The 14,738-nt window shown below is 45.3% G+C and overlaps 1 protein-coding gene across 1 annotated transcript; it reads left to right on the forward strand.

Moving 5' to 3' along the window:
- Positions 1–1,238: 1,238 nt before the first annotated feature.
- LOC143826208 (serine protease 27-like) lies at positions 1,239–12,305 on the forward strand. The gene is made up of 6 exons (XM_077314882.1): positions 1,239–1,362; positions 3,671–3,697; positions 4,626–4,788; positions 6,412–6,686; positions 7,520–7,680; positions 9,667–12,305. Exons 1-6 carry the CDS (start codon positions 1,305–1,307, stop codon positions 9,976–9,978), a joined length of 996 nt encoding a protein of 331 aa, XP_077170997.1. The 5' UTR covers positions 1,239–1,304; the 3' UTR covers positions 9,979–12,305.
- Positions 12,306–14,738: the final 2,433 nt, after the last annotated feature.

A 14,738-nucleotide genomic window follows, 5' to 3' on the forward strand; every position in this document is an offset into this window, starting at 1 on the left:
CTGAAGATCTCCTGAAGATCATTCCTGCAGGCTGTCTAGTCGAAAGTCCAAGAGAGCCAGCTTGGTATATTGGCTGAGAGCAGCGACTTCTAATCTGGAGAACTGGGTTTGATTGCTGTCTCCTTCTCCACATGTAGCCAGGTGCTGAATCTGGGCCAGTCACAGTTTTTTCAGAGCTCACTCAGCTCCACCCACCTCACAGGATGTCTGTTGTGGGGAAAGAAAGGGCAGGTGAAAAGTGGGGTACAAAAAAACAGCTCTTCTTCTTCTTCTTCTTCTTCTTCTGCTTCTGCTTCTGCTTCTGCTTCTGCTTCTGCTTCTGCTTCTGCTTCTTCTGCTTCTTCTGCTTCTGCTTCTGCTTCTGCTTCTGCTTCTGCTTCTTCTGCTTCCGCTTCCGCTTCCGCTGCTTCTGCTTCTGCTGCTTCTGCTTCTGCTTCTGCTTCTGCTTCTTCTTCTTCACCTTTATTTCCTTCTTGGAGAAAGGAGGAGAACTTGACCCACCCATTGTCATGAAGGTGACCTGCCTTCTCTGGTCCCTGCCTGGAGAGGGGGGAAAATGTAAAAATGCTCAGTTCAAACCTTCACAGAAAAAAAAATTCTTCATGGGCTATACTGCGAGGCTTCTGGAAGCCCCTTTGATCATGGTTGACTCGTTGCCATGTCTGTAATGAGACTTTGAGAATGAGGAAGGAAGGAATGTGAGGTGCTCTGGCAACTGGGATGGGTGAGGCCACCACCAAAGAGACCCAACTCCTCTCTTGCACCCAACCCAAGACCATGCATCGCCCAACTACTTGGGGGTCTCATGGTGGGTGGTGGCACCGAAGGCTGCTATCTCCCCAAATCCACCACTGGAGGCAATTGCCTTACTTTACCTCCTGGTAGAGCAACCAGTAAGGCTACCTTGGAATTTCCAACTCTTCAGGGAAGTGGGAAGTGTGAAACATCAGAACCCAAGTTCCTCCCAGAAACTTCACGATTCTGCCTTTCCCCCATTCCCCACGTTGACTTCATGGCCACATGCCTCTTCAGAGACATAGACCTCCGCTTCTCTTCTTCCTGGAGTGAAAGGAAGCTGTCAAACTCGTGTTCGAGCTACATGTCCAGGAAGAGTTTAACAAATAATTCCCCAGTCAATAGTAACAGGCAACTTCCCAGGGTATGTCCAGGTGAGTCATGCCAGAGAGGGCAGAGTACATATATCGAAGAGGGCATTTGGCTTAAGTTCGTCACGCATAGCAATATTACTCTGCTTTACTGCTGCCTCAGCTCCGAGTCTGTTGCAGGTGAAAGAAGTCCACAAAATGAAGATGTGGAGTGGTTTGGGCATCAAGATCCTCACCCTTTTCTCTATCCAGATTGGTAAGAGAACATTTCCATCTCCAGATTTTCCCAACTGGGAGAAGGGAATGTCCTTCCCTGTGGATTTTGGGGCATGGGAAGGAATGATTATGCTGGACAGAAGGTCCTAGGCTCTATTCCTGGCACCTACATTTTTAAAAAGAAGGATCTCAGATAATAGTGGGTATTAGGGAAGAAATAGCTCTGAGAGGCTGGTGATCCATCCCAGCTGGTTAGTGGAGACAAAATCGAGGAGGATACAGTGAAGGTCTCAGGTGGCTTCATATACTTCACTTGCTAATATTCCCAAATAAGCTAGAAAGCCTAAACAGGTCTCCTTAGTGCCCTTATCAGGTCTATTTGCTTTAATTTATTTTATTTACTGGATCAGTCCCCTGGCCTGATCTCCAATGGGGTTGGACAGCCTTCTGCTTGACTCCATTCTATTCTCACAACAGCCTTGGGAGGTAGATTGGGCTGAGAGGGTACACCTGGCCCGAAGCTCACCCAGTAAACTTCCCTGGTGGAGCAGGGATTTGAACGCGGGTCTAGTGGGTTGTCGTTTGGTACTCTGACTCTACACCACAGTGACTCTTAATGGAGGTTATTCACACCCAAGAATGGTTGCCTAGGATTGCACTGTATGATCTGAAAATGCCAGTGCTCAGAAAGGGGGGCATGCAATGTGACCACACAGGTTTGCCCTGTTGAAAGAGGTGTTTTATAGATCCTTGTGCAATCCGCGCTTGGAAGGGTTAGGGGGAAATTGCAGAGGGGGGTTGAATGCTGTTAAGCAGGCACTGATTTGCTTGATTCACTTTGCATTACCAGGAATTCTCTCCCCCCCCCCTCCAAATTTAGTTTGATAGCTCAGCATACTGTGAACTTGTCAGAACTTGGAAGTTAAGCAGGGATATCCCTGGTTTAGTACGTGGGTGGGATACTCTGAGACAAGCAATGGCAAACTGCCTCTATTGGTCTCTCAGTGTTTGTATTCTTCCGGGAACGACCTCTGTATGGGATCGCGATGACTGAACGCGTTCTTCAAACGAGGGCTGTCCCTCTTACATGGTTGCCCCCCTGCCATTTGTTTTCAGGTGGGCAATATGTTGTGCTTCCATTGCTCGGCTGAGATTAGAAAGAATATACAGCTAATATACTATTCCTATTCCTATTCCTATTCCTATTCCTATTCCTATTCCTATTCCTATTCCTATTCCTATTCCTATTCCTATTCCTATTCCTATTACTATTACTATTGGAATGGGAGGGCGACTGTAAGCCGCTTTGAGCCTCCTTCGGGTAGGGAAAAGCGGCATATAAGAACCAACTCTTCTTCTACTATTACTATTACTATTACTATTACTATTACTATTACTATTACTATTACTATTACTATTACTATTACTATTACTATTACTATTACTATTACTATTGGAATGGGAGGGCGACTGTAAGCCGCTTTGAGCCTCCTTCGGGTAGGGAAAAGCGGCATATAAGAACCAACTCTTCTTCTACTATTACTATTACTATTACTATCACTATCACTATCACTATCACTATCACTATCACTATCACTATCACTATCACTATTAATTTGATTTATTTCCCGTCACTCCCTGATGGTTCGTGACAGGTTACAACATCTGAGTAACCCCCCCCCATAAAACTCCAATTAAAATCCCAGATAAAAATCGCAGTCATTAAACTACAACAAGATACACGACGGAAAAACAGAGCCCTCAATAATCTCAGTTATCCCAAAGCATCTCAAGGGGAGTGGGAGAGAGGAGGGTTGTTTAATCTGTTAAAGCTTTGGGGACCGTCAGGAAATCGACTTCTGTCTTCCCCTGCATTGTAAGGCTTCTATTTTGAGAGGCACAGAACCTGCGAATAAGAACTGGCAATAAAATACAGACAGCTCTTGTGCACTCTATCCTTGGACCACACTTTCTCCACCAGGGTTTCATACTGGCCCTGGAAGGCTTTCCTGAATGGGTGGAAGTTAAGTAATTTTTATATTTTTTTTAAAATTGCTAAATATTTATTGGGTGATATGACCATATATGGCCATGGCAACCAGTTCCCCTCCCCCAATGGCCAGTGAGGGGGCTCCGGGTGGATGTGGATCAGGGGCATATTTTTGATGGGTGGGCCCAGTTGATGTTAAATGCAGGTTCTGGGTCAAAAGAATCTGAACTTTCCCGTGTTCTCTATTCACACAACTCCACGAACCATTTCCTCATCTACTTCTGGTCGCCTAATGCTCTCTTGTCCAGGAAAATCCTTACTTGTACTTGTCCTGACCTTTCTGGCCTTATCTTTGCAGGTGTTGCAGAGGCTCAGCTGGAACCAGGTAAATAGCAACTTCTCCAATGGCTTTTGGTTCAGTACTTGTCCTAGACCTATCTCATCAGATTGCAAAACCTCAGTAAGGTTGGACCCAAATCTCTTTCTTTCTTTCTTTCTTTCTTTCTTTCTTTCTTTCTTTCTTTCTTTCTTTCTTTCTTTCTTTCTTTCTTTCTTTCTTCCTTCCTTCCTTCCTTCCTTCCTTCCTTCCTTCCTTCCTTCCTTCCTTCCTTCCTTCCTTCCTTCCTTTCTTTCTATTTGGACATATTGCTTAGAACTCTTATGACTGGCTCATGGCGGTTTACAGTTTTATTTAAAAAACCCATTAAACCGCCATTAAAACCAAACCAGACATACCTCCATATACAACAGACTCCTAAAAACATTTAAAAGGCCATGGTGGACTGTACCCCACTAACCCCTTCAAAGAAAAATGAATACAGGAGAGGGTGGAGGGAGTGCAGATCACCTAGTGAGTGCTATGCTCTTAACACGGGGGAGGGGGGCATCAGATCTTTCTTGCCATGCTGGCCTCAACCATAGACATGGCAGAAGAGTTCCGTTTTGCAGGCCCTGCGGAACGCCGAAAGCTCCCGTGGGGCCTGCAGCTCATTCCACCAGGTAAGGGCCAGGACCGAGAAGGCCCTGGCCCTGGTATGGGAGACCACCAAGGAAATTCAGGGGTGCCACACAGACGCAGGCATCAGCAAACCACCTCTGAGGCCTTCTTGCCTCGAGGAACCTATGGGGTTCCTGTAAGTCATCGACCACTTGATGGCTCTTTCTACCCCCATTGTCTATGTTGCCTGCTTTTCCAGTTCCACTTCAGAAACTTTCCCTCCTCTCTCTCCTAAATTCTGCCCTGCTTTCTCCACTTGTCCTGTATGGGCTCCATTTCCAGCTTGTTGACCTGACCATCTGGCTTTCTTCTCCAGCTTGTGGCCGACTGGCTCCCTCCACTCGAATCGTGGGAGGTTCAGAGGCGGCGACTGGTACCTGGCCATGGATGGCCAGCCTGCAGCTCCTAGACTCGCACTCTTGTGGGGGAACCCTCATTTCCTCAAGATGGGTCCTCACAGCTGCACATTGCTTTGACAGGTGAGTTGACAGTCACTCTCCTTCTTGAGGAACCTGGCTGATGAGATTTGAGAACTTGGTTGGGAGCTTACCTAGTTCGGTCACTGAGAACACAACAGCCGTCTGCTGTATTCACCAACTATTCGGTGCTACACTCTTTCCTGTAGTCTCCTGGTTTTCAGACTCCCCTCAACCTCCACCTTTCTCCTTTCCCAGAAAATTCATTCCCCCAAGTTCATCTCTTCTGCCATCCTGCTAATTCAGAAGAAGTATTCCCCTCATAGAGCTGTCCTCGACAGACCTACAGTTGCCCTAGATTGTTAGACCATAGAGTGCTACCTTTAAGTCCTTCCTCAGTCGTGAAGGTTAGCAGGAGGTGTTAGTCTTACTAGTGTCTTAGTCTAATCTTCCTCACAAGGTTGCTATTGCTGGTTGAGCTTCAGGATGCATAGAGAGCAAATCCCTGGGCTTCTCAAAGGAATAAAATAATTTTATTATAAAAAATACAGCTTTGTAAAGAAAGAAAGAAAGAAAGAAAGAAAGAAAGAAAGAAAGAAAGAAAGAAAGAAAGAAAGAAAGAAAGAGAGAGAGAGAGAGAGAGAGAGAGAGAGAGAGAGAGAGAGAGAGAGAGGCCTAGCTGCCTGTCTATCCATCCTGCATACATTTTGTCTGTTCTGGAGGCAAGCAGGGAGGAAGTGTCATCAAAGGAGCAGGAAGTCTCCAAATGAGCCCATCTGAACCCTGAAAAACATCAGGAAGCTCCTAGTCTAATGATGCTAAGTACACATCTCCTCCGATGTCCCCTGTAGAATATTCTGCATATGCTTTTGAAAAATGCAGACTACAGATCTTGCATCTTTCAACAGCTAAAGGATGAACAGGGAGAAGCTATATTATCATCTAACAAGGCTCCTTCAGTCTCAGCTCAAGGATTTCTGGTTCCCTAATTGGCGATCACTATTTTGCCTATTCTCCTCCCCTCCCACTGCTCATTCTCTCCCTGCTGTCTCTTCCCCTCCCACTGCTCACTTTCTCCCTGCTGTCTCCTCCCCTCCCATTGCTTACTCTCTCCCTGCTGTCTGCCCTCCTTGCTACCTCCTCCCCAGTGGTGAGGAAGGTTTTCTTTGAGGAAGTCACTGCCCTCCTTTCATCCCCTCTCCCCCAAGTCAAGTGCAAGGGCATTACCTGCAAGGTGAGGCATGTGGTGAGATGTGAGGCATCAAAAGTGACAGCTCCTCACCTCCCAAACCACTTCAGGTTGCCTCGGCCTGCATCCTCATTCTCTGCATGGTGGAAGGAAAGATGGCCAGGAGGAACGGGTGGCAGAGGATGAAGAAGGCCACACCTCCCTATCCAGCAGCCCTGGCCCCTGCCCTCCAAAGGAGGGAAGGAGAAGACTCCCTACCAGTCACTCACTGGAGCTCTATCAGACCTAATGCCACTGGTGGAGTGGGTGGGTTGACAAAGCTGGGTAGTGCCCCTCCAGCTCTGGTGCCCTAAGCAATCTCCTAGCTGCACCTGGTGGTTTTCCCTGCTCCTCCAAAGCTTTCTAGCTCAGTATGTCTAAGTCATCTAGCTGCGATTTGCTCTGAGGGCACCCTTCTGTTCATTAGTTCCTGTTCTGAGTATATCCTTCTGTTCTAGTGGCGTTGTGGAACCCGAACTGTATAACGTCGTGTTGGGGGCTTACAATCTCTCAAACCCTGGCCCTGAATCGGAAACATTGGCTGTGAAGACCATCATTCTCCATTCCGATTACAGAAATTTTAGGATGGGCAATGACATCGCCCTTCTGGAACTGGAACGGCCTGTCAGGTTCACTAAGCACATCCAGCCTGCCTGTATTCCAGGACACTCCATCGTCTTCCCTCCCAGGATGGGGTGTTGGATTGCAGGTTGGGGGAGCACCCAGCAAAATGGTAAGAGAACAAACTGAAGAATTCCTTTGGCTTTCCCCCGCTTCTTCTGGGATTTTGCTAAGAGTCCTGAATCACATGTCAGAATTTAAAGAGGCAAAGTGTCCAGGTAGTGTCCATCCTGAAATCTTCAGGTGCCATGGTAGTATCTTGATGGTCTGGGAATTGAAATGGCAGATTTATTTGGGATATCAAATTCTAGCACAGCTCTCAGCTTGGGTCCACTTGATGGTCTTCATGCAGGTTGTTTCTCTGGATCTTATTTTATTATTGGGATTTTCCTTGCAGTCATCCTCAAACAACCCTAGGGAAATGCCAATCACCACTTTGGGGTCAGGATGTGAATTTCCTCCAGGCCAGAGTGGCCATAGATTCTGGGGGAGGGGGAGATCATCTGAGCAGGGAATTGGGGTCCCTGTGGGTGGGCAGATTGTTGTGAATTTCCTGCATTGTTCAGGAGGTTGAGGTCACTTCCAACTCTATGATTCTATGATTCCTGGGAAGGACGAAACAGGATGTTTTTAGCTCAGCTAAGGATGGTTGCAAAAATGGGATGGTTCTCACCTTAACAGTTATCTTTGGACCACCTAAGAACACTTGTCAGAAGGTCCCCACACTACATTCTGGTAGGTCAGAGTGGTTTAGAAAACAGAACTGGACAGCGAGCCGTGCAGTATAAAATACCAGTGATCAGACAATGCTTCAATAAGATAGCTTATGTTCCATAATTTGTACAAGATGTAGAATTTGCTTAAGATGCCAATTAGGCTACCTAGATTTGGGAGGGCGGGATAAGAAAATCATGTGTCGATCCCCTATCTCTTTGTCTCTCTCAGCACCCGTAGAGCCTCCCGAGCTTCTCCAAGAAGCGCTGCTTCCACTTGTAGATCCCACCACCTGTGAGGACCTTTACAGCTTCCTTCCAGGAACACGCCCGATAATTAAGGATGATATGATGTGCGCAGGATACATGGAAGGGATGAAAGATTCCTGCCAGGTAAAAGCAACACAACACTTGCTAGGGCACAATTTGAGCCAAGATGAACCCTGCTCTGAATTCTCGTAGAGGTTGGAATATGCAAGATCTATAGTGTGCATGATTGAACAAAAAGAATATCCTACGGGGGGCATTGGAGGAGATGCGTATTTAGCATAACTAGAACAGAAACTTTCTCAAATTTTTCAAGTCTTCTCCTCCAGTGTCCCAATTGGCTTTTTGGAGACTTCCTGCTCTTTCAAGCACACTTCCTCCCTGCTTGGACAGAACTGACAGAATGACTGCAGACCACAGACAGATAGGAAATTAATCAGCCAGTGGTTCCTGAACTTTTTTGGGCTTCCATCATGTTGGATCCTACGCCACATTCCTAGTGCCCCCTTCCCATATATCAGGCTTTCTCAACTGGGGTTTCATGAAATGCTGCTGTATATACTGTATATATACATTAGTTAAACATTTATTGGGTAATATGACCATATATGGTCATATCAACCCATTTCCCCCCTTCCCCAAATAGCCGGTGATGGGCCTGGAGGGGGTGGGAAGGGGAAGGGCCTTGGGTGGGCATGTACCCAGCTATACTTCCCAGCCATATTCTGCATGATTGTGCCACTTCTGGGGTTTCTCAAAGCCTGAAGAATGTTTCTGGGGTTTCTCAATGGTAAAAATACGATGTGGGGCCCCTGGAATCATGGGGCCCATAACACATGCTACATGGATAAACCAGCCCTGATCTCTTGAATACACATGAGGAGGACTGGCTTCAGGTGGCAAAATGTCCTCAGTTTATGACACTCCCATGACATTCTCCCCAAATTCTGACCCCTATAGGGTAAAAGGTAAAGGTAAAGGTATCCCCTGTGCAAGCACTGAGTCATGTCTGACCCTTGGGGTGACGCCCTCTAGCATTTTCATGGCAGAGTCAATACGGGGTGGTTTGCCAGTGCCTTCCCCAGTCATGACCGTTTACCCCCCAGCAAGCTGGGTACTCATTTTACCGACCTCGGAAGGATGGAAGGCTGAGTCAACCTTGAGCTGGCGGCTGGGATCGAACTCCCAGCCTCATGGGCAGAGCTTTCAGACTGCATGTCTGCTGCCTTACCACTCTGCGCCACAAGAGGCTCTCCCCATATAGGGTACCGTGTGTTTAACCTTAACAGAGCAAATAGCAGCTCTGTCAGGGGAAAGATTTGCATGAGGAGAATGGAATAGGAGGCTTCCTTCAGTCTGAACCTTTCTGTCGCCTACCCAGGGTTGCTGTTTAGCTTTTTAATACCCATGCAGGTTGTTACTATGTACTGTATTCCGCCTGAGGTGAATCGAAGGTAAATAAAGCAGAAAAAAAGGCTCCCCCTCCCACCACAAAAAAACAAATACACACAAGTTTTGTACTTTCTGATGTTTTCAGTGGCATGAGGCTGCTTCCTGCTTGACACCAATGGCTCACCATTTCAGGAATGGTGCAGAACAGCTTTATTATTACTACTACTACTACTACTACTACTACTACTACTACTACTACTACTATTACGACTATGACTATTTCAAAAAACCCTTCCAGATAATAGGAAGGAAAAGCTTCTTTAACGGTATCATCCTTCTTCATTATGCTAAAACCCCGAAGTGGAAGGAGTCTTCCTCTATCAGAAGCTACTGTCTGTGGTTGAAAGATTCCTCTGGTGAATAGACAATTTCTTGGCACGTGGACCTTGGGTTCTTACACAATGGGTTGGATCCTACCAGCTTTTCCACTTGATATTGATCAATTCCCTTCTTCACTGTAACCTGAATGGTTTTTGTCGCAGTGGGGCCCAGGGTCCTCATCAGTGCCTCTTGGGTGGGCTGCCCCTTCTTCTTTGCTTGCTAGCAGGAAAGCTGGTAAGATCTAAGCTACTATCTGCATAGAATTGCTATTGTTTAATAACACCACAGGAAGGGGGACAGTAGAACAGAGTATAACCTGTTGTTCCTTTTTGTTCACAGGGAGATTCTGGAGGACCACTTCTTTGCCCTTGGGATGAGGCTTGGCTACTGGCTGGGGTGGTGAGCTGGGGCGCTTCTTGTGCCGCCCCTAGACGCCCTGGTGTCTATACTAGTGTTACTGCTCATGACCAATGGATCTTGAGGCACGCTCCAGAAGTGGCTATCAATTTAATCCCAACAAATGAAACTAGGACCACTCTACCACAGGGCTCTGGGGCCACCCCAAAAAATAGGTTCTCCAGCAGTAGTCTTTGGTTACTAGTGATTCAATTGCTTTTATTGGGCATAGGCAATGCAGTTAGTGCTATATAAACCTGAGAACATATCTGGATGGTTTTCCCTTTCTTTTCCTTACCAATGGGAAAACATTGTCAAAGGTATCTCCTGGATGCTCCCATCTGTTAGAAACCAATGTGGTCTACAATTTGGTGGCTTTTTCAAAATTTACCTTGTTTGGACTATTCAAAGATACCATAAACATAGGGGTGGATCCAACTAGATTCTTTGTTGAATTACATTTAGCAACAAACCAGCTATGCTGATTTTCAGGAAACCTGCATGGGCAATAGCTGTTTGCGATGGGGACAGAAAGACAATTGGGTTGGGAAAATAGAGAAGCTGAACTTGTTTGAATGAGGTTTTATATTATACGGTGTAAACCACCCCGAGCCTGCTTGCGGAGAGGGGCGATGTAAAAATCAAATTAGAAATAAAAATAACTAAATTGGGCAAGGCTGGGTGAAAAAGCTGGTTGGATCCAACTCATGGTAGTAGAATTGTTGACCCATTGGTAGGAATCAAAATGACCCAAAAGTAAATCACCCAGGATGATGCATTCATCAAAGATACAAAAGATATCTAATACACAATTAACGTGACTAAAGAAATTGATTATATTCACACAACACATATTTTGACTACTTGGTTAATTGATCGAGGCTTCCAGCTTAGAGTAGTGCAATCTGCAAGGCCACCGGCATCTGTAGTAGAGAGAAAGAAATGACTACAGGTTAAGGCCATCCCCCCTGTAATAAATTGGTTTGCTCATTTGAAAATACCAATCTGGCACATGACATTCAGAAAATAATCAGGTGAAATGGGCATGTGGGGCAAAATCTTCCAGGCTGCCTAGTAGAACCTTTGGTGGTACTAAAACAAACATAGTCACTGAGAGACACTGGGGTCCAAACAGATTTAGGTATTCCTGCTACTGACATTATAAGATTAGTGGATGTTACAAGTGAGCAGGTTGCTTTGTATGCCCTTTGGCAATAGAAATAGAGCCATTTTGGTGTAGTGGTTAGGAGTGTGGACTTCTAAACTGGCATGTCAGGTTCGATTCTGCTCTCCCCCACATGCAGCCAGCTGGGTGACCTTGGGCTCGCCACGGCACTGATAAAACTGTTCTGACTGAGCAGTGATATCAGGGCTCTCTCAGCCTCACCCACCCCACAGGGTGTCTGTTGTGGGGAGAGGAATGGGAAGGTGATTGTAAGCCGCTTTGAGCCTCCTTCAGGTAGGGAAAAGCGGCATGTAAGAACCAACTCTTCTTCTTTTTCTAGAAATAAAAGAGGTGATCTATTCCCACCTAAAGTTTTAAAAAATGATTAAGGCCACCAATTGTAATTTAAAAAAAAAGAGTATATATAATCCAATGCCCTTGTGGAAAACTCTTTTTAGGGCAATCCAGTAGACTTATTACGGTCAGGATAGCTGAACACAGATCTAGAATTTAGAATCAGGTTCAAAATGCACCTTTAGTCTCTTTTTGAATCAAAGCTAACCAGACAGAAAAAAGACTTTTTTTTTTGTCCTTGCAGCAATAGACTCCAAACCTCTTTGCCACATAGACATCTCAGTAGCTTTACTGAGATATGAGGCCACAATGATATCAAGGATCCAGACACTGTTATTACAATATCTGAACATAAGTCTTGACCTTTCTGCTTTTGTTTAATTTTGGGTCGATTGGCAAATAAAGTTAGCAATGATCTTTGGTGTCAGTTTTGAAAATGAGCATATTTGGAATCATAGTACTCTGGAACTAAAGAGTTCATTCTATGTACCCATCTAAGTGTGTTTCTATATATGTATTTAATTATGTATTTATATATTTTTCTAAGTGTTTGTTCCATGTATTTGTTGGGCTAAATTTCCTTCCTATTTGGTGTTGACACTGCAGCACCAGCTAGTAATTTTACTGTGACTATATGTAGCTAGTTGTTTGGTTTGAGGATTATTTAACTGCCCCTTTAAGAGATATGTATGTTGATGCCCCTGCATCTAATTCGTAGTTATATATTCTTTGCTTTGATGTTGCCTGCCAGCAGCCCCTTTTTTTTTTTTTTTTTTTTTGCTAAGACACCATGTGCTCAATTTAACTTTGATTGGTGGAGGGTACCAGGTTGTTTTGTAAAAATGGTTCTCGAATGCCAGTTGTGCCACTGTGTGATTTTATTCAAGTCTTGTACTTTAATTTATGAATGAGCTGAGGAAGACTTGCAAAACTGGCTCATAGCTGCAGTGCTGGTTCTCTTACTCACTCTGTTCTATGACGTTAAAGTGAAGATATTTTTCATCGCACTCTATGATGTGAAAATGTACCGTTCCTTCCAGATTAAATGAAAGACTGAAATACATTTAGTGTGGTTAGTCAATTTTATTGGAATATATATGTTGAGACACACAGTTCTACAGGATTATACCTTGTTGAGCGTCTTCCTGTCTCCAAATCCTCTTGTCCTCTGGATATACTCCCAAATGTACAGGGGTTTCTGGACAGAGTTGGCAGTTCCCGTAGAAAAAAGACCTGGAAGAAAAGAAGATGACGTAGAGATGGTCTCAGTATGACCGTTTACGCACTGGGAACTTCACTGCCCCAGCTCCCATGCAGGAGCTCAAATCGGGGGCAGATGAGGTGCACTAGGCCAAATGCTCCCCCATGTGGGGGTCAGGAAGAGGTGGGGCAACCTGCCACAACTAAAACTCCAGTCTACAGCCTGGCACGAAACCTCCAGTGCAGAAACGGTCTATGAGCAAAAGATACGAGGAGATGTATAAAAAATAAATTTTTAAAGTGGGATCCAACCATCTCTTCTGATGATGCAAAAGGGAGAGGCATTCCTCTTTGACCATTCAAAGGGTCTGTACTGGGTATTGTGGGAAACGCATGGACAAAAATCAGGATGAAGAGGAAATGTAATAAGGTTGAGAACTGACTGATTCTGAGTTTAATGTCTGTTTGGATCCAGCCCATAGAGAGGTTTCTCGAAAGCCATTGTTATTGAGAATATTCCCTTTCATATTCATAGGTCCAGGAACTATAATAAGGCTTTCTGACATGGTTAAGAGACCCAGCATTGTGTAGTGTTTAGGAGCAGTGGATTGTAATCTGTAGAATTGGGTTTGATCCCCCACTCCTACCATACATGCAGCCAGTTGAGTGACCTTGGGCCGGTTGCCCTTCTCTTAGGGCTGTTATGCGGAGAAGAAGGGAAAGGTGTTTGTAAGACACTTTGGAACTTCTTCGGGTAGTGAAAGCAGGGTACAAAAAATAAAGCAATATCCATTGTTCTTTTGAATGTTTTGTGCTTCTTTTGAAAGCAGAGCTTCTGGAGTATGTTTGCTTCTGTGATTTACGCAAAGTACTTTGATTTCTAACCCTCTGCATTAGTGGATCGTTCAAAGAAATCAGAGGCATGCTTTCTCTGATTTGGGTTCTGTCGCAAGCAACCATATAGTAAGTGACAATAATTCCTCATCAAGTTCTCTGAGCTCTCTGTTGAAGCTGCATTTCCCGTTCCTTACATAGACTATATAATACCTATATTGCAGCTCCATCTGTTGGCCAGGACGGTTATCCGTTTTAACAAGTGAATAGAGATAAATACTTCAGAAAGACACCTACCATACAGGAGGCATCATGCCACTCTGCCCCCTGGTTTTGGGCCTGGGGATAGTTGCCGTGATTTTTCCCACAATTGCACAGGGAACCTTTGGCCTGCTCTCCCCCATTTGCCCCCAGGATTTGTGTATGCACGGGACAGCTGAGAGACAGGAAGTCAAAACTTCCCGCCACTTGTTTTACTCATGTGGTGAAAACTCCCCCATCATCTTCCACCACCCTTTGAGCATATCCCTTCCGTCCAAAATAGTTTTTGAAAAATTGTCATGATTGCGTTGTAACGCGAAACCGTTACAACACAAACAAGGGGATGAAAGTGGGCTGTTTTATCATGCCGTCCTCAGCCCAACATGCAGACTGTCCCTGATCTCAGAAAAAAACAAGAAAAACTAGAAAGAAAGAAAGAAAGAAAGAAAGAAAGAAAGAAAGAAAGAAAGAAAGAAAGAAAGAAAGGTGCTGACCAAAAGTGGTAGCGGATGTGTGTGTGTGTGTGTGTTTTGGCTGTTTCGTTATTTTGGAATCGTATTGTAATGTTTTGTATTGTATCGTATTGTAATGTACAACAAAATAAGGTTGTAAGGGTAAAGGTAAAGGTAAAGGTATCCCCTGTGCAAGCACCGAGTCATGTCTGACCCTTGGGGTGACGCCCTCTAGCGTTTTCATGGCAGACTCAATACGGGGTGGGTTGCCAGTGCCTTCCCCAGTCATTACCGTTTACCCCCCAGCAAGCTGGGTACTCATTTTACCAACCTCGGAAGGATGGAAGGCTGAGTCAACCTCGAGCCGGCTGCTGGGATTGAACTCCCAACCTCATGGGCAGACAGCTTCAGACAGCATGTCACTGCCTTACCACTCTGCGCCACAAGAGGCTCTTGTTGTAAGGGTAGATGATGGAAAAACACTTGGAGGGGGGAGCAATACCCTACTGGGTATGGCCTGAGTTTTCCCCCTTACACACAGCCCTGCTCCGATGGATCCCATGGGGAAAAAAGGAACACAGATTTATCTCTGCTCTAGGATTCCCCTCAAACTCCGGGGCACATCCTACTGCATCATACCATTGCAATGATATCACTCCTGGAATCACAACATTGAAATAGCATCTATTACCGCCATTTTCTCCATATTATTCTGCCCAACCCGAGCTGACGGCAGGAGATCTCCCACC

Source organism: Paroedura picta, chromosome 16, assembly GCF_049243985.1.
Source record: "Paroedura picta isolate Pp20150507F chromosome 16, Ppicta_v3.0, whole genome shotgun sequence".
Classification (NCBI taxonomy): domain Eukaryota; kingdom Metazoa; phylum Chordata; class Lepidosauria; order Squamata; family Gekkonidae; genus Paroedura; species Paroedura picta.

Bases quoted from the DNA above. Each gene is read 5' to 3' on its own strand.
- LOC143826208 (XM_077314882.1), top strand. From the start codon at position 1,305: ATGAAGATGTGGAGTGGTTTGGGCATCAAGATCCTCACCCTTTTCTCT. The intron at 1,363-3,670 runs GTAAGAGAACAT...TTATCTTTGCAG, and splicing joins CCTTTTCTCTATCCAGATTG to GTGTTGCAGAGGCTCAGCTG. The intron at 4,789-6,411 runs GTGAGTTGACAG...CTTCTGTTCTAG, and splicing joins GCTGCACATTGCTTTGACAG to TGGCGTTGTGGAACCCGAAC.